The 19,988-nt window shown below is 35.2% G+C and overlaps 1 protein-coding gene across 3 annotated transcripts in view; it reads right to left on the reverse strand.

Moving 5' to 3' along the window:
• Window positions 1-12,803, reverse strand: part of LOC127857156 (dual specificity protein kinase CLK2-like) — a 78,422-nt gene extending 65,619 nt beyond the window's left edge. The window contains exon 1 of one of the 3 annotated variants that reach the window (XM_052393557.1): window positions 12,602-12,753. In XM_052393557.1, coding sequence (XP_052249517.1) covers window positions 12,602-12,694 — 93 coding nt within the window. In that variant the 5' untranslated portion in view covers window positions 12,695-12,753. Of the gene's footprint in view, window positions 1-12,601 lie in introns of all 3 variants that reach the window. The other 2 variants (XM_052393558.1, XM_052393555.1) reach the window with 2 other exon arrangements.
• Window positions 12,804-19,988: the final 7,185 nt, after the last annotated feature.

The following is a 19,988-nucleotide window of genomic DNA, read 5'->3' on the forward strand; positions in this document are numbered from 1 at the left end:
CCTTTCAATATCTTGCATTTCACATCTTTAGTTCAATGCTATTTCAATTAACTGAACAGCGTGACAAACATAACTAGAAATGGCGCGGCAGAGGCCGACGCGTATCCCCACACCGAATGTTTGACCTAGGTGTGCCCCAGGGTTGGTAATGGGGCCATGCATAGCTGAGATTGACCGTATTGTCATAAGAGAAGTTCATCATCAATTAGAAGTGAATTGGTGTAGAAATGAAGAAGTTATAGTAAAAGGCAATTTTGGGTGGGTGTGACATATGTGGGCAGGGCGCCCCAGGGTTGGTAATTGTGCCATGCATAGTTGAGATTGACCGTATTGTCATAAGAGAAGTTCAGTATCAATTTGAAGTGAATCGGTGTAGAAATGAAGAAATTATAGTAAAAGGCAATTTTGGGCGGGTGTGGTCTATGTGGGCGGGGCCCCAGGGTTGGTAATGGGGCCATGCATAGTTGAGATTGACCGTATTGTCATAAGAGAGGTTCAGTATCAATTTGAAGTGAATCGGTGTAGAAATAAAGAAATTATAGTAAAAGGCAATTTTGGGTGGGTGTGGTCTATGTGGGCGGGGCGCCCCAGGGTTGGTAATGGGGCCATGCATAGTTGAGATTGACCCTAATGTCATAAGAGAAGTTCAGTATCAATTTGAAGTGAATCGGTGTAGAAAAGAAGAAATTATAGTAAAGGCAATTTTGGGTGGGTGTGGTCTATGTGGGCGGGGCCCCAGGGTTGGTTATGGGGCCATGCATAGTTGAGATTGACCCTAATGTCATAAGAGAAGTTCAGTATCAATTTGAAGTGAATCCGTGTAGAAATGAAAAAATTATAGTAAATGGAATTTTTTGGTGGGTGTGGCCTATGTGGGCGGGCGCCCCAGGGTTGGGATTGGGGCCATGCATAGTTGAGATTGACCCTAATGTCATAACAAAAGTTCAGTATCAATTTGAAGTGAATCCGTGTAGAAATGAAAAAATTATAGTAAATGGAAATTTTTGGTGGGTGTGGCCTATGTGGGCGGGGCGCCCCAGGGTTGGGAATGGGGCCATGCATGGTTGAGATTGACCGTATTGTCATAAGAGAGGTCCAGTATCAATTTGAAGTGAATCGGTGTAGAAATAAAGAAGTAAATGTAAAATAACCTAAAAAAATGAGTGATAATTTCTGACGCGGCCCCAACCCAACCGCTATAACTTTTGACCCATGGGTCAGATCAAAATTCCAAATAGTGCAGGGTCGCACATATGCTCATAGCTACCATGTGTGTAAGTTTCAAGGTTCTAGTGCTTTTAGTGTAGGAGGAGATAGTGGCCAGGACGGACGGACAGACAGACGGACGGACGGCGGAGATAACCACAATATCCCCACCTTTTTTTCAAAAAGCGTGGGGATAATAAAGCAGAATATGCATATGAATCTGACTATACACAGATCCACTATCATATAAATCAAATCATGTTTGTCTATTTCCATGTTCAAAAGATCCTCTTCTAAATTGTTTCACTTCGCGAGTAGACTGAACTCCCAATTTGCAAACAGAAACACTGGTTTCCGTGACACAATTCATTGTGCACATTTCTGAACAAAATATGTGTTTCTTGTATCTAAAACGTAGTCTTTTTCGTTTCGTTGACAAACACATTTCATTATTCCTATCAAACTATATGATGTCACTCATGTCAGCCGTTAATTCGATTGATATTTGTCATTTCAATAATCTTAATTTTCGCTTCACAACGGCGCCATTTGCATACGAAATACAAAACACATTTTATGAAACCGATTTTAATTGGAAGATTGGGAAACGACAGCCAATTATATCCCTCGTTTTAAAAATGCTTAGGCAGAATCTACCAGTGTAAAATGCGGAGAGATTTTGCGGGCCGCGGATATATTAAGCATATGTTCATTTTGTGACCCCTGGGGCAGGGTCAAATTTGACCCCAGGGGCATAATTTGAACAAACTAAGTAGAGAACTATTAGATGTCAGTACATACCGAATTTTGTAGCCCTTGGCCCTACAGTTATTGACAAGAAGATTTTTAAAGTTTGCACAAAATAGGCTTTATATAAGCATATGTTCAATTTTTTTACCCCCAAGGCAGGGTCAAATTTGAAGAAATTTGGTAGAGGACTATTAGATGTCTCTACATACCCAATTTGATAACCCTAGGCCAAATGGTTATGGACGGGAGATTTTGAAAGTTTTCACAAAATAGGCCTTATATAAGCAAATTTTCAATTTTGTGACCCCCGGGGCGGGATTAAATTTGACCCCAGGGGCATAATTTGAACAAATTTGAAAGAGGTTCACCCAAGGAACATTCCTGAGAAATTTCATCAGAATTGGACCAGTACTTTAGGAGAAGAAGATGTTTAAAGAAAAAGTTAACGCACGCACAGACGCACAAACGCACGACGGACACAGGACCATGGCCAGTGGCCTCTGGCCAGTGGAGCTAAAAACCCTGCATTATCCCACATGTTCATAATATTTTGTAAAATTTTAATAATATGTTATCAAAATAGTCGTTATTTACCAGTTAACGGCTTCTTTGAAATATAAGAAACACTATTTACATGCGATTATTTTTCCCAATTGAGCCAGTTTTGCGATTAATTTTTTTTCCCAAAATGGGGTTTTTTACGACGCGAAATTCCCAAAATTTCAGTGTGGCGTTTTCCCAAAATGGAGCGGAAAAGGCCTGAACGACCTTTAATATCCTCGAGTGACCCGATTCAACGCTGCCCTAATTTGACACAATTTTTTATTTGCCTCTGTTTGATACATAAGCGACATCCGTTGACGTCATACAATAGCACATGGAACACTACACACAATTTACTATAGTTGTTGTTTGTTATGTGGAAAATAGCGGGTTAAAAGGAAAGATATGGTTGATTGGTTTGCAATTGATGGATTTTTATGTATTTTACTTCATGCAAAATGTTTGAACACTTTACACCCAATTGGTTTTGTACACTACGCGACCCGTGATTTTTGCCGCAATTCTGGCATCACCGCAATGGATGCAACATGACAAATCGCGGTGTTTCCGAGCGACAAGAAAATTTGGGTGATGTCTCGGCGACCGTTACGCGATGTATCTCGCTGTTGTGCAATCAGCGCGAATCAGAGCAAATCACCGCAAACCGCCGTTTTAAGCGATTTACGTTGAGGGTTACACTACATTACATGTAACATATATGTATACACTTACATTATACATTGCAATAATAAAGCTTTTGTTGTTGTTGTATACAATGGGCGTATTAGCTAAAATACTCCTGTTCGGACATGAACTTGATGAAGTAATGTCGGAAGCTTTAACGGCTCCAAATTAATATAACAGCGCAGAATGATCATGCAATAATTATTGAACAAAACATGTGAACATTATTTCACTAATTGCATTAGCAGAATGTTTATTAAAACTTAGGCCAGAGCTTTTTAATAAAATGATTTTCGGACCCGCCGACTCCAATTTTTAAAAAAAAAACTGGTTCGTACCAAAAGTTCAAAAATTGCAAAATCAACAGTTTCTAAAACGATTTCAAACCATGAATGTCCAAATAAAATAGTCAAGTTTATGAGGTATATTATCTGATTTACAGCTCCTTTATGACATTGAACTATCAATTATGTTATCCTGGGATAAACTGTCACGATCGATCAATAATTATAACGATTATTAGGGACGCTATTTCTTTAATCAATACCATGACAAAAACACATGTTAACTTGTTTCAACAGGCATTTGTGTTTAACAGTTCCATTATTAAAATGTTCTGGGAACGATATATTTTAATTAAGATACCAACTATTTCTGAAATCAAAAGTAGGTCCTTCACTTGATGTACTATATTTCGGATATGTTAAATTCGGACATATATTAAGATAGTGACATTTATGTGTTGATTTGTTGTATATATTTGGAAAAATATGTTTTGTGTTATTTCAGACAACAAGAATGGATGGTGGCAATTATCCTGGGTCTTTCTGTCAAGAAAAAGATGTGAAAAAATATTCATTTTTAATAATTGAACCTGGAAATCAACCACCACAACTAACAGACAAGAGTTCCGCGGTCGGAGATGACCGCATTGAAGCCGGATTTTTGATTTAAATGACAGGAAAGTACCTTTCGTGTTTTTGTCAATGCAATACTTAACAGGGTTTTTTTTGGCCCGATTTTATAGCCGAAATTCGGCTATGTTCCCAATCCCAAAAAGTATACTTTTTTCCCAAAATGTGGCAAAAAATTCCCAATTTCCAAAAAAAAAAAAAAAAAAAAAAAAAATTTTTTTTTTTTTTTAGAAAGAAGTCTTATGTGTATGGTATCTCATTTTTAATTCAATTACATCTAACAAAGTATCATATGATTTTTTTCTTTTAATTTGAATGATTAAAAAGAGTTAAATCAAATTTAGTATTACCCTAATCAGTAGACTTTTCGTGTGGAAAAAAAGGCTAATGAATTTATTTTCCCAATTTCATGAAAATGCCGATAAAATTCCCAATTCCAAAGCCATGGGCTATCTTCCCAAAAAGTGGAAAAAAAACCCTGCTTAAATTACTGAAATATTGTTCAAAGGTCAAAATGAAATGTAAGTACTTTTCAAGGCATGAGCAAACCTTGTGTTATGTTTTGAATGCATGCATATACATTAGTTATAAGAACTTTAACATTTTTACATTCAAGGTCACAGTGACCTTGACCTTAGAATGAATGACCTTGAAATGACCAGTGGTCATCTAAGTGTGCTTGCAAACCTTCATGTCAAGTTTGAAGACTCTATGTCCAAGCATACCAAAGTTATAACAATTTTAACATTTTAACATTTAAGGTCACAGTGACCTTGACCTTCAAATGAATGACATTGAAATGACCAGTGGTCATCTTCTAGTACTGGCCAATCTTTATTTCAAGTTTGAAGACTCTAGGTACAAGCATACCAAAGTTATAACATGAAATAAGAACTTTAACATTTTTACATTCAAGGTCACAGTGACCTTGACCTTCAAATGAATGACCTTGAAATGTCCAGTGGTTACTTACTAGTTCTGGCCAACCTTCATGTCAAGTTTCAAGACTCTAGGTCCAAGCATACCAAAGTTATAACAACTTTAACATTTTTACATTCAAGGTCACAGTGACCTTGACCTTCAAATGAATGACCTTGAAATGTCCAGTGGTTACTTACTAGTTCTGGCCAACCTTCATGTCAAGTTTCAAGACTCTAGGTCCAAGCATACCAAAGTTATAACAACTTTAACATTTTTATATTGAAGGTCACAGTGACCTTCACCTTCAAATGAATGACCTTGAAATGACCAGTGGTCATCTGTTAATCCTGGCCAACCTTCATGTCAAGTTTGAAGACTCTAGGTCCAAGCATACCAAAGTTATACCATGAAATAAGAACTTTAACATTTTTACATTCAAGGTCACAGTGACCTTGACCTTCAAATGAATGACCTTGAAATGACCAGTGGTTACTAACTAGTTATGGCCAACCTTCATGTCAAGTTTCAAGACTCTAGGTCTAAGCATACCAAAGTTATAACAACTTTAACATTTTTTATATTGAAGGTCACAGTGACCTTGACCTTCAAATGAATGACCTTGAAATGACCAGTGGTCATCTGTTAATCCTGGCCAACCTTCATGTCAAGTTTGAAGACTCTAGGTCCAAGCATACCAAAGTTATACCATGAAATAAGAACTTTAACATTTTCGAGCACGCCGCCACCCCGCCCGCCCGACAACATCAATCTATAAGCCGAGATTTTTTCGAAAAAAATCCGGCTAAAAACCTTTTAACAAAAGATGTTGTTTTAGAATATGTGAAATTTGATAATAAACAGAAGTTGATGTATATCATGTCCAAATGACCAAATGTATAAACTGTTTAACAATTTGAATTGAGATGCTTTATTTTCTGATGTATTATTTATTTTTCCTTTCAGATGATATATATTTGTGTGAGTCTAGGTTTTAATAAATAATTTTGAAACATTTATGCAGCATACTGTTACATTTATATTGTTAACGTTATTATATTATGTTGGTTATCTGGTCTATCAAGTGGAAAAAATGTTTGTTATATAAAAATAAAGCTTTTAATATTAAGACTTATGAAGGTACTTATTGTTATTTATGTATTAATATACTTCTCAGAGTAATAAAAATATAATAAATGCCATTATTCATTAATATAGTAAGGTTCCTTAAATGATTGTCCTTATTGATTAAGTTTGAATTACGGGCGGTTTTCACACCGCGATAAAGTGGCAACAACTTTTTTTGGGCCAGTGAAACCACTGAAAAGCGTTTTATTATGCTATTTGTATTTGTCTGCAGTATTGATTTTTACTGGACAATAAACTATAAATGTTTCTTTTAAACCTCAATAGCTTATTGGTTGTTTGTGGAGATAAAGTATTTTTAATGCAACATACAGGGTTCGACACTAAGGCACGTCCGACAGACATTGTCTAGTAAGATCGGTGGTCGGGCTAGTAAAACTGCAGGCTAGCTTGTCCGACTGGTCGTACATAAATATAAAAAAAATCTATACTGATTCATATAACTATAAATAACTGCTGTGAAAACCTTTACTTTTAATGTGTAAAATTACTCTTGTATCCGTTATTTACATTAAAACAAAACTAGTATATTTAAATAAACGCGGAGCATTCACATGATTCATTGCTACTTTTAAATGCAAAGGAGAGCTTCCTGCAGAAATTGCTTGTTTCAATTGGTCAAGTTGTCATGAATATTAATTAATTTCTGCAGTGACGTAAAACTGTAAAGCATGATTTTACGACTTCTATCGAAAATCAGTATCGTCAATTTAAACATTTTTGCGTAGCAGACAAGATAATGTAATTTAAAGAATGGCTGTGTTCAAGTTCGGATTTTTGTCCAACAAATCAGTTAAAAAAAGAATCCGACGCTTAACTGACACGAAACGTAAATATGAAGAAACACGAACACGTCAATTTTATCCTAGATGGAAAATCGAGTCAGTTCCCATGGCTTGAATTTGACGAAGAAAAGCAAAAAAAGGGTTATTTTATTGTTTTACTATATGCATAAAAAATCTGGTGTTCACTGATTATTTACTGATAAATCCTGATTAAACAGTTACATGACACAATTATGTTCATTTGCTATGTCATTTATGGTCTAGTAAACAGCAGGTTCGGGCTAGTACATTTTAAGAGGAGCTGGTCCGACGGTCTTGCTGTAAAAAAAGTTAATGTCGAACCCTGACATATGGATTCCTTGTGAAAAAAAAACATCAAAAAATCACCAAAAAGTTTATTATAGACAAGTGAAAAGATTGCATAACTTTTGAACTTATATACAGTACAGCCAAAGCGGAACAAACGTATTTCGCGATCCGCGGCGGCAAGGCGAAACGAGTCGATGCCGCGTCAGTCGTTGAAGCCGCATCAGTATGCGGCAGCAAGTCGCATTTCGCCGCGAAACTTCGCATCTGTCCGCCGAGGCATGCCGCGGTCCGCAACATGATGCCGAGTCGATGCGATCATGAAATATTTTTTTTTTTAAATTATTAGTTACATGTAGTTAACAAATTTTGAAAGAACAATTATAATAATAATAAAAATCATAATAAATTTATTGTGCGCGGATTGTATTAGCATATACATGTAAGCATGGTTAATGTCTCGCCAATTATTAAGTTTGTTTCCCGCCCGTAGCGTATGTATTTCACACATAAACAAGGTCACGTAATTATGTTTTCGCACATACAAGTGGTCAAGGCTCCAGCATATGGTGGATTTATAAATTAATTGCATGTTGATTCCGCTATTATATTTTAGCTGAAAAAATTAGCAGTTTGAAGCCACATCAATAATCAAGACGGTGACGACGTATTTGTAGTTTTGTTAATTATCAGCTTATTATAACTATTGTTTGAATATGCGTATATAAACACGTTTCATTTTGTTCATATTATACAGTTAATATCGCTACTAATTACCCGATAATCCCGTATATTCCAGTTTTAAAGCAAATGCTGGTTAATATTTACGATACACAAACATTCTCGATATTTCCTTAAGTATCAAATACATTTTGGATTTGTTACTATTTATAGAGATGATGAAATAACGTCTAATCGGGGCGTTTTTTTTCTCCACTGAACACGTGATTTACGCCTGACGTGATGTTCATGTATTTATACAACACAAAATACACCCAAACTTTCCAAACGACGTTCTACATGTCTGCATAATTTTCGCGCGCTTTTTATGAAACAAAGGATATTTTAGCACTGTTTATTTGACGCTAGAATTTGCCAAAGGACGCGTTAGCATTACAATTCGGAAGTGTGTTTCGGATTACAAATTTAATAATGATAATCGAACGAAACATAAACAGTTGCGCGTAATTAATTCTACGCTACACATACATGTATGTACATGTAGGTGGATATCTTTTCACTCGATCCGCCGCGTACGTATGCGGCGGATTTACTCCGCGAAAGTACGCGTGGTTTATACAGACTCGGCGTCGTTGCGCGGATCGATGCCGAGTGCCACGGCGATACGCCGCGTGAACACACGATTCGGCCGCCGCGGACTAATAATCTGGCCGTGGCGTAGCCGCGGATTATGTTTGTGCCGCTTTGGCTGTACTGTATATATATTTAAGATATTTTTAAAATTCAAACTAATTTAAAAACTGCACATCAAGACCTGCAGTCTGATAATGATCATTTTCCACATCAACATGTTTGAAAAAAATCAGTGTGGTTGCTTAGTAAAAAGAACTTCATACCATAACATTTTTAAAATGAGTGCATATTTGGTCACCCATCTTTTTTTTTTCCGTCCTCCTACCCGACACTTTTAGAAAAAAAATCCGAAAATCATTTTATTAAAAAACTCTGGCCTTACAATCAATTATATTCCAGGCCCGAATACACTACCACTGTTCAAATTCCATATTGTTGCCATATACATGTAGCGTAGCACTGTGTAAATTGAAAGTTGCATAGTGTTTCGTCATTGGTCGGTTATAAATACCTTGTTTCTCTATACATGGTATTTGATTTAGACGAAACTAATAATTTGGTAATTTACGAGAAATATGATATAAGTTTTCCTTTTAAACTTTGATCTTACTGTGTTTGTTTATTGACGTTATTAATTATGTTAATACTTATTTTGGCATTTCATTAAGAATTATAACGTGTAGCCCTTTTGTTAACAGTGTTAAGCAAAATATTCGCGCCTTAAGGCACGGAAAATTGTTTAAGTAACACTTTCATTTAAAGTTTAAATGTAATCGGTAGATTACGTCTAATTATTTGGACTAAATTATGCTATACTTATTTATTTTCTGTTTCAGGCTCCAATGCGGATAACTCGTGTTACTCGCGTTACTTTCCGAGCGTTGTACATACATTCACAATGCTTGATAAGCCTGAAATCGGAAATACATTACTGTTCTATTTTTAAGTACATGTTATCATGATATCGTGTTATATAATATGTTGTTATTACATCATTGCCTATATATTAAAGCCATTTAACATTGTCTTTGTTTTGCTGAAAAAAAAACGAGTATATCAACGTAGCACTAAGCATTCGCAAAGTTCAATAAATATGATGATGTATAATGTACATGCATTTCTCTGGGTTTTCACGTCCAAAACAAAAAAACTCAACATTTTATTATTTATTGTGTACTGTCCAGCGGGTGATAGTGTTTATTCAAGTGTCTAATTGGCACTCTGTGTACGTGTTCAAACTGTGAAAAGATGTGACAATCACAGAAACAACAAGATGGCGCTGCCAATTAAGTATGATAATGGATCAAAGGGCATTGACAAAAAATAACAGTTTGTATATATTTTTCGGCGTTTACTCAGATGGTCTCTCACAACAAAAAAACTATACAAGTCACGGTATTATGTTTTACTTCTATAAGTAACGATACGGATACGGCGTGTTTGATTTGATATGACTTTAAAAGAAATATCAAATTGTTGGCGATATAACTGTTTTAAAATACCAAAGAAACATTTAACCGAAATCAAAAGAATTCAATGTTCTCTGCGCTACGCAGTTTATATAAAAAATCAATACTTGCAAACTCTATACCTTGATCTTGTACATTGTCGCATAATTTTCGCGCTCTTTTGTCGGGAAATATACATGATGGCTATATTGGAAGCATTTGTAAATGTCGTGTTAACATTAAAACATCGAAAGTGTGTTTCGGATTATAAATTATTATTCTCATTTGGGAATTTAACGGAACATTAATACTTATGGTATAATTGTTTTGAATTGTATATTAATTTGTTACAACGCTTTACGTGTCGAAAAAATGTTTTGATAATATTATGCATTAATAGCACAATTTCCAGGAGGAAAAGTTGTTTTACATGAAGGCGTATGACGCAATAAAACGTTTTGTGTAAGATCGTATTGCATTCGATCTAAATTTAAAGACGCTCGTCCAATGAAAGCTGTGTTCCACATTATGCACTTTATTCTTTACACTTCTGAAAAATGGCGTAGTCATATAGTTGTGTTAATGAAATTCTCATACATATTTACCGACATAAATGTTTAAGATTATTTTTCTTAAGTGATGTTGCAATTATGTTTGATTATTTGATAATTGTGAACATTAGAAAAGCGTTATGTATACAGTTATCGATACGATTCGGTTTATATGCATGAATTGGCGAATCACCGATATCCACTGCCATCACGGCGAATTGCGACAAATCGCAGCGAATCACCACAACATTGAGGGGATTGAGCGCTAAGATTATCTTGCTCTCGCGCGACGTCGGAGTGAAGAGTCACGTGAAATCGCGGTGATTTTTCACCCAAAAAGCAAAATGCCCGCCTTGACTTCGCTAATTAAGCAAAAATCACGGGTCGCGTAGTGTAGATAAGACCGTGGGATAATGCACCGGTTTCGTCTGCAAAAGTTCACTATTTCATTCATAAGTCACGTGACTGCCATTTGACAAATACAATTTTAACTACATGTAGCAAGTGTTTATGTTGGTAATTGCATATTATGTTTATTACTTATTTTCATTTACTTAATTATATTTGTAGGTTCCACAAAAGAAGTACAGGTTATATTCACCTACTTCCATAAACACACGGGGTTGCTGACAGGGGCCCCTATTAAAACCACTGTCGTAAAGTATGGCATCCCAAAATTAAAAACCTTAATTGATTTTATTCATTTCAGTTCCATATTGCTTTTACAGTGATACAAATTAAGTACATCAATCATGAGTTAATATTTTATGTATTCAGTCTCCACAGGAGTGATATTTACATTGAAATCAGGTAACCAATCAGATGCGTCGTTTTAGGGCACTCTCAACAAATATGGCCGCCGTTACATAGACTCGGGTCATTTCGGTTTTCAACGAATTTTTGTTGATAACACAATCAATTGAATTTAAAATGTGTTAATAAAAGGTAAATGTGTAATGAAATAACAAAATTAATTACATAAATCCCTATATTTAGCAACAAAACTTCAACAAACTGCTTGTATGCGTCGAAATTGGGCACTCGAGGATATTAGTTTTGCTAATTTTTATTGTGGAAAAAAGATTGTCAAAACACTTCTAATCGATCAAACATATTTAAGTTATTTAAAATTGATAAATAACTAATAATTTTAATCTAACTTTGTGTTAATGTCGAGTTTGATACCTTCTTCGATCACCGTTTTAAGTTTAAAACATACTTTTATTGAGAAAACACATCATTTCGAGTAAACCAATAAAAAAATGTATCTAACAGAATTCCGTTTAAAAATAGGTACATTGGAAAAATTCAAGCGCCCCGTGGACTCTGATTTTTAAATTCAAGCGCCCCGCCAAGGTACAACTTACTAGCCAGTGGAAAACACTAGTAAACTAAAGGTGTATACACTAATTGTACATGTCACAGATCAATACTGACTTATCTCAAGGACCGTAGCGCTGTACATGTACAAACAGAGAATTACAATACTGGTACATGTCCCACTACACAAGTGTGAATGTAAAATAAAATAAAGCATAAAAATCTGGACTAAACTGGATAAAATTATGAATGTCGGATTATACAAAAAATTAAAGAGTGAGCAAATAAGTGGGGGTCCATGGCCAACTCGTGATATATTGGACATCGCAAAAGCATGGATCGCAATATAGTGGATCTGCAATGTACACTACTGGTCTGGTCTGATTTGAAGAGAATATGGGTTAGGTTGTGGTAACAACTCGAGAGACCCTGGTTCAATCCCCCATTTGAGCTAACAATGGTTCACTTTAAATAAATAAGTATTCATAGTAAACAGTTCTGTTTGAAACGTAAAGCACGCGTCTCTCAAGAGAATTAATTCGGCAAACAAAAATAATCCGGATCACAAGTGACGATCATCACGATTATTTCTGGCAGTTGCCAGTTCTCTGTTCTGTTTACATTTTTATAAATTACAAAATACTCAAAACCGTTTAACACTTAAGAGAAATGAAAGAGTAAATAATCAGTACATTTAACGTGCTGTATTATATTACCTTCATAGGTCGGGTTTTGCCTGAATTACCCCACAAAAAATCAAAAGAAATTTTGTCTTTACAATGCGCGACAAACGTATTGATTGAATCCATAAGGTGTGACCTAGTTTCTGATTGGTCACTTTCGTAGGAATATATTCACGAACAAAACTTTGTTGTCGACCTGCAGGTCACGCGTTACACTTTATCGTTCGATTGTAAGGCACGTTGCGAAGTTTCAAGTTTCAAGAGAAGACGGGCGCCGCCAAAATAGACAAAACCCCACTGAAAGGAAATGATAAGGACACCACAACGTATTACCAAGCCGGATTGGTCGGGGCCCGGATTAACGGTAATGTAACGACTCGCCCCCTTAACGACTCGCCCCATAACGACTCGCACCACTTTTTATAACGACTCGCCCCACATGTATAACGACTCGCCCCACATATATAACGACTCGCCCTATCAAGATCATATCGACAATTAAAGATTCCCAGGTTAAATTACTCAAGAATTTGGGGATTATCGTTATAAAGGAGACCGATGAATTAACAACATAATTGACAGGTACATTACCGCGGGCGGGTGATGACAATCAACAATACACGTGTCATAATCGCGAAAGCGTGAATACCTTGCTTCGTGGTAAAATATTTTCATATATACGGGTATTGAAAGGTAATAAAAATGAAAAAAGGTCTTTGCCGAAATTTATTTTTTGCAGAAATTTTACGGACACAATTCATCTGTAAGATAATTTTTTATTTATAATTTTAAAAATACCATTATAATCTTAAATCTACCTATTTATTACCTGTTGATCTGAATACACAACACACGTTTTAAAAATCTTGTTTCATATTATAAAAATGCGTATCAGTCCTTTTGTGTTTTTCACACAAACTTTACTTTAAAATGCTAATCAAATGGCGTCTCTTTTAAATTTTGGTGTGACGATTAGCGCGGAAAGTTTTCAATGGTTTCAAATAAACATTAAATGATAATTAAATGGCGGTTCTTTTAATTTGTAGGTGTTAACAATTATCGCGGAAAATTTGCAATGGTTTCAAATAAACAAGAAACCATTTGTGATAAATCAATAAATTCCACTATTTGAGTAATACGTGCCACTGCGGAGTTTAGTATTTAAAGATGTATACATGATTACAGTATCCAATAATTTTAAATTGATAATTCGACTAACACCATTCCTGCGCCTCCTTGTTTGTTTTGTCTTCGACGGGTGTACCAAAACTCCAGAGCGGTGACATGTGACAACTGTTCACGGTGGCATCACATAAAATGTGGTAACACTGGTAAGTACTTCTAAAACGTACAATCGAAGATAAATTATTTTTTGCGTTGTAGTATTTTCGTGTGTCAACTTTGCAGCGCAGCATTGTTTACTAATATATATAAAAGTGTATAAAACTGTTTTTCTCTTGTTATCTATGCTTATATTATAGTCTATGTATATCAGAGATTGAATAATAAACTTTGTACTCTGTATTTGCAGCGCAGCATTGTTTACCTATATAATATATATATAACTTTGAAACAAATACGTTATGCAGTTTATAAATATTTAAGTATATAATTTCAGGGATCACAGATGAGCAATACGACGCCGCTGTTGCCGAAAATCGGGATCTACAATTTGTGTGTATGCGCTGTCGGCACAACAACACCGTTGAGAATGGATTAACGACGACCGCGCACTCCACAAAAAGTCTTCAGAGTGAAGGCGACAAGTTTGCTACTGGAGCTTATCCATCGAACACATTGGCGACAAAGACACAACCATAGGAGCATGGAACGTTAGAAAATTCCATGCGTGCAACAAAATATTCTTTACGTTTGATTTTTTAAACTCTTTGGTCGACGTTGCAAAATACTGTAACCTTTTTATCAATGAAAACCATGACAGCAAACAAGGACTTTTGGGGAGCAAATTCATAGGGTTGTTTACCTTTTATAATTATTTGTTTTAAAATCGATTATGTAAAATAAAGTATATAAGAAATCTCGTAACCGATTATTTAACAGCGTTCCTTAACTATTTTGAATAATCTGATAGTTTGACCTGATGGAAAATTGAGACTTTAGCAACTGTATGTCCGCAACAAAAGGTTTCACTGCAACGCAAGCGAAGTAGTATTTACTGTCTTGTAGCCGGCACCAAATATAAGCAAACTTCATAGGATGAATTCATGTGGTAAGTACATGAACCGTATTACTTTAGGGGTCAGTATGTCAAAGGTCAATGGTACTGTGACCTTATGAGAAATGGTTTCCGCTCAAAAAATGAAGAACGGTTCAACTACGACTAATGGGGTTGTTTACTTTCGGGACTTCGGTTAATAAACCATTGCCCGAGCACACTGCTTAACATATAAAACTCTGCAGTAAAAGGTCGAAAACGGCCATAAAATGGACAGCCCGATTTTACTGGGCTGTACCATTGATACAAATAGAAAACTTCGCAGTGTTGGTGTGGTGCTTTAATAAAAATCTCGTAATTTAAAAAATAGCTTTACATTATTTTCTAGAGTCCCCGGAAGAAGGCCTGCTTTAACGTTTTGTAACTAAGTCATAAATAATACAGAAATAATGCCCCCGAAATAAGGTGTTGAAACTAGATCCAAAACAAACAACTCTAAACTTTAATTACGTTAGGTCAATGGCTCGCAATTCGGTTGTTAACAATGATATTATCAGGCTCGCAATTCGGATGTTAACAATAATATTATCATTAACTTGAATCAAGTTGAAATGTTGTAACCGGTTACATTCATGTAAAAGACACTGTTATAGCCTATGTGAAGGTAAACAAGATAGTGATAACCCTGAATTTGTTTTTTGGTTTGAAAATTCACTGTTTTTGAGATTATTAAAAGTTTAATGCAAAATATAGTTATTGAGCTAGTGTCATTTTCTTCACTTCTGAGTATCTTTCAAAATTTGGGACTCATTCTTTTTCATGGTGGACTCATTAATTTTGGCCTGAGACTCATTGGTCTAAAATATGCGAGTTCAGGGACCCATAGGTAGTAAATTCTAGATTATTCCCTGATAGTGGCGACAACTGACTCGAAATTTATATGGTGCACATAAATTGATTGTTTTTATGTACAAGAAAATAATTGAAATAGTTGAGAAGAAGTTTCTTGATGGTTCCTTAACTTGTGAAGAGTTGTTCTCGCCCTGAAGTTCTTTTAATTTACGTTTTTTTTTTTACATATTATAGATTCGCTGGCCAGAGAACTGCTGTGGATGCCACTATGAAATTGCGTGACCTGAAAATCAAGGAACCCCCGCTTACTGAAGATGATGAGGAGTTTATAGATCAGCTGATTAAGGTATTCATGAATCTATTTTAAAGTTATATATTTGATGAATGCCTAAGTACTTTATCAGTGTGCCTCCATTTGCCATTTTGATTACTAGCATTTTTTATTAAGAGTTTTATTATTATTAAAAATGAAAATAAATTAATAACATTATAATTATCCTACCAAAAAGACTGCCAACAAGGTATATTATAACTTTTCCTATTTTTATTTCTCAAAAATTAATTTTATCATTTAGCTCCTTGAGCCATTCAAGACAGCTGCAACAGAGGTCATGGTGACTCTAAATAGTAAAATGGTTTCCGAATGATAATTCATGAATGCTTACACCTAGGATCATGGAACTTCATAGGTACATTGATCATGACTGGAAGATGACCCCTATTAATTTTCAGGTCAATAGGTCAAAGGTCAAGGTCATGGTGACTCGAAACAGTAAAATGGTTTCCGGATAATACTCAAGAATGCTTAGGCCTAGGATCATGAAACTTCATAGGTACATTGATCATGTCTGGCAGATGACCCCTATTGATTTTCAGGTTACTAGGTCAAAGGTCAAGATCACAGTGACTCGAAACAACAAAATGGTTTCCAAGAATACTTAGGCGTAGGATCATGAAACTCCATAGGTACATTGAATCGTTGATCATGACTGGCAGATGACCCCTATAGATTTTCAGGTCAAAGGTCAAGGTTACAGTGACATAAAACGTATTCACACAATTGCTGCCACTACAACTGACAGCCCATATGGGGAGCATGCATGTTTTACAAACAGCCCTTATGCAGAGGTGGATCAGCTGAATATAACAGTATTCAGGGTATTGTTTCAGTTTCATTGTAAAAGTCATTGAATTAAATTTTATCGATTATGTACGGACCAACGTCTTTTGATTATTATATCAATAACATGGAGATTACTGCTGTAATAGCGTTTGATTGCACTAAAGGCAATACACATTAATTGCTCTGTCAAGCGTCCCCTGGTGAGCAGGTGTTTGGGTTTCTGACCTTAATTCGTTCATTTTATAAATGTGGAAAAACAAGCTATAAACTATAAACAATGCCTCAAACTATTGATTGTTTTACATCGCTCATGAATTTTGCTTGTATTGTTTTATAACAAAAGAAATGTGTCGATAGGGCCCATATTTCCAAGTTTTCCTTGGAATTGTAAGTATGGAAACGGGTATTACAGAGGACACGTCGAATTATGTTGGTTGACATGGTATGCTTAATTATATACAAATCTATCTGCATATGGCAAAGTTATGGTGGAGAAAGGGTTTTTTCAGACGGGCATTCGCACACGCGTCATGACGCACGGACTGACTGATTGCTATATACCGCCTTTTCCTTTAAATATTGCAAACAAGGGTGATACGTGTCATGTAACAACTAAAATAATTTATGTAAGTTGTTCATCGTGTGATAATGATATAAATTGAAAATGTTTCTACATGGTTGGTAGGTTTCAAAGATCGTCGTGGGGGCTAAACATGCAATCAAATGTAAATGGCCGTAATAGAAAAAACTAATTAAAAACACCCCTACCTACTGTGACAGGCAGAGTGTTAAATTAAAAAAAAAATACCACAACGTAAATTCTGTAAAGGGCAGCAGACGTGGCAATCGATATGATCAACTATCCACAGAACATTCAAGGATAACATGTAAAATGCAACCACTACAGGATATTTAGCTGATAAAACAAACACTTGTTTAATCGATTGTTTGACTCAAGTTGAACACTAATTTATTTAAAAAAAGACTATATTCAAACTTTTGACACATTTCCAAGTTGACCATTTACACGCAATTGCTAGTGAACTGCTATTGTGAAGGTCTATGTCAAGTGTTTTCAATAGAGCAATAAAAAGCAACTACTGTAGACATATGCCACCATCGCTCGAAATCAGTGTGCCTTATTTGCTAACATCGTACGGTTGCCCTATGAGGACTAAAGAACAAATGCGCATTTTCAATTGCTAATTACTGTGGTAATAAGAAAATATATTAACTTCATAACTAACTACTGTGACCATAGACGACCATAAGTGACATTGTAAGAGTCTGATACTGTGGCCGTATGAGAATAGCCATGGAGATCGTCTCCTCACACATCGAAATAGTAAATATTCATTGATAATTCCATTTGTAATAAGCACTTTCAAACCATTTTAAATGCCTTAAAAATCTATTTGATTTTGTGGTGTTCTAAATGTGACTGTTAAATATATGTATTCGTGAAAAGCATTCGCGTTTACAAAACATATGTCGGATTTTCTTCTTTTGAAACCCTAATCATTTCATAAAACATAACACTTTTATAATTATTTAGCTGTTTTAGGCAATAACAAATTACTTTGCTTCAACAACAATACTATTTACTAGGTCAGATTAACGACTATTTCGATCCAGTGAACATGTTAGTCAAACGTAGAACGGTGAAGTATTTTAAAACAGCCAATAAAAGCGTGCACGCTTATTGCCGATGTGCTACTTGTATAATATACGTAAATGATTTAAAAGTATCAAACAAATCAGGTTTGAGAAATTGGAAGTCAGAAATTTAAATGTACAATGTAAATTTTGTCTTTCTGAAGCATTCGGAAATTTCGTGTCATCAAGTTTCGGTTTAACATAGCCAATACAATGTTTAACTTAAAATATTTGTTAATGGGTAATTAACCTGATTAGTATGCTACTTGTTACAGGGTTAAACAGATAATAGTATACAGCTTAACATTTAAATGTTTAAAGTTACACGTTTATTAGCAAAAGTAAGCCGTTAGCTGTTATTCGAAATTTGAAGCCTATATGGGAATGAACGCATTTGACATGTTATTAAATAACTATTTATATAGTTCCAAGAGTAGGATTTTGCTACTTATTAGATTAATTAAATGTCATTATGTTCCCACTTATTTTTAATTACTTCTTGGCCTGAGATCATTGTGAAGCTTCCCACGTTGCAGATTAATAACACTGTCATTTGAGAAGAAATCCACATTTACACTTTAGGGACGCGTTTAGTAAAAGACGATATTGGTAATCGCTTGCTGGTAAATGACAGAGGTGTCCTTGCAGATGCCAGTTACGCCCTCTTGCTATCTATAAAACGCCACTAGGTCGTTTTTGACGATGCTGCGAAGCAGGTCGTCTAAGTTATCATAACATGAAGTTATCATAAGTTATCATAACACATCATAACATCTTCACAATGGCGACCTATGTAAACGACCGAGCCAGTCCGATTGAGATAGCTCGATTTTTCTAATCGGCATACCTCGCTGATTATCATTTATGAAGGTAAAGGAAGCTCAGCTATAAATAGGACAGCATATTCTTGGAAAAAGATTTAATAATAGTTTGAAAAGGTTAATTTTAAATCAGTTATATTCAATCCATTATATGTTTATAGATCAATGAAAGGACTATGCATTTTCTGTATTGTATTTGACATTTGTCGTGATTCTGTAAATAAATTGCGAATGAAAACGTGTATAATTAACGCTTAACGCGATCACGAGTGTAAAGAAAACGAATTATTTCGAACCTGACAGTTGTAAACGTTAAAGCGAGTATGGTATATAAACAGCATAATAGCCGAACGACATATATGAAACTCGCTCTTATGCGTGCTCTCTCATTTTGCATATTTAATAATCTTTTCAAACAGAAATTTAAGAGCCACATCAGTGCACACACTATGTTTGATAATTCATTCGTTTGTTGGATATTGTTTTCTGTTTTAAACACATATTAGGTCATATCGTGGAGATTTTGTTAACCTTATCATGTGTTCATCGGCGAACTAACGTATTCAAGTCTTATTCGACTATGTGCTCATACCTACTTTCGGGAATCATCATGAAATTATTGCCGTACTTATAGAACAAACTTGCCTAAGCTTATTGAATTAGAGAAAAAACAATAATCAAAAGAGAAAAAGTATATGTTCATTCACATGGGCATGTGAAATCACGTCCTTACACATAACATAATTAACTTAGCAAAGGAAACAACGAAATATAAAGTTTGGTATGATATAC

Source organism: Dreissena polymorpha, chromosome 14 (genome assembly GCF_020536995.1).
Source record: "Dreissena polymorpha isolate Duluth1 chromosome 14, UMN_Dpol_1.0, whole genome shotgun sequence".
In the NCBI taxonomy this organism is placed as follows: Eukaryota; Metazoa; Mollusca; class Bivalvia; order Myida; family Dreissenidae; genus Dreissena; species Dreissena polymorpha.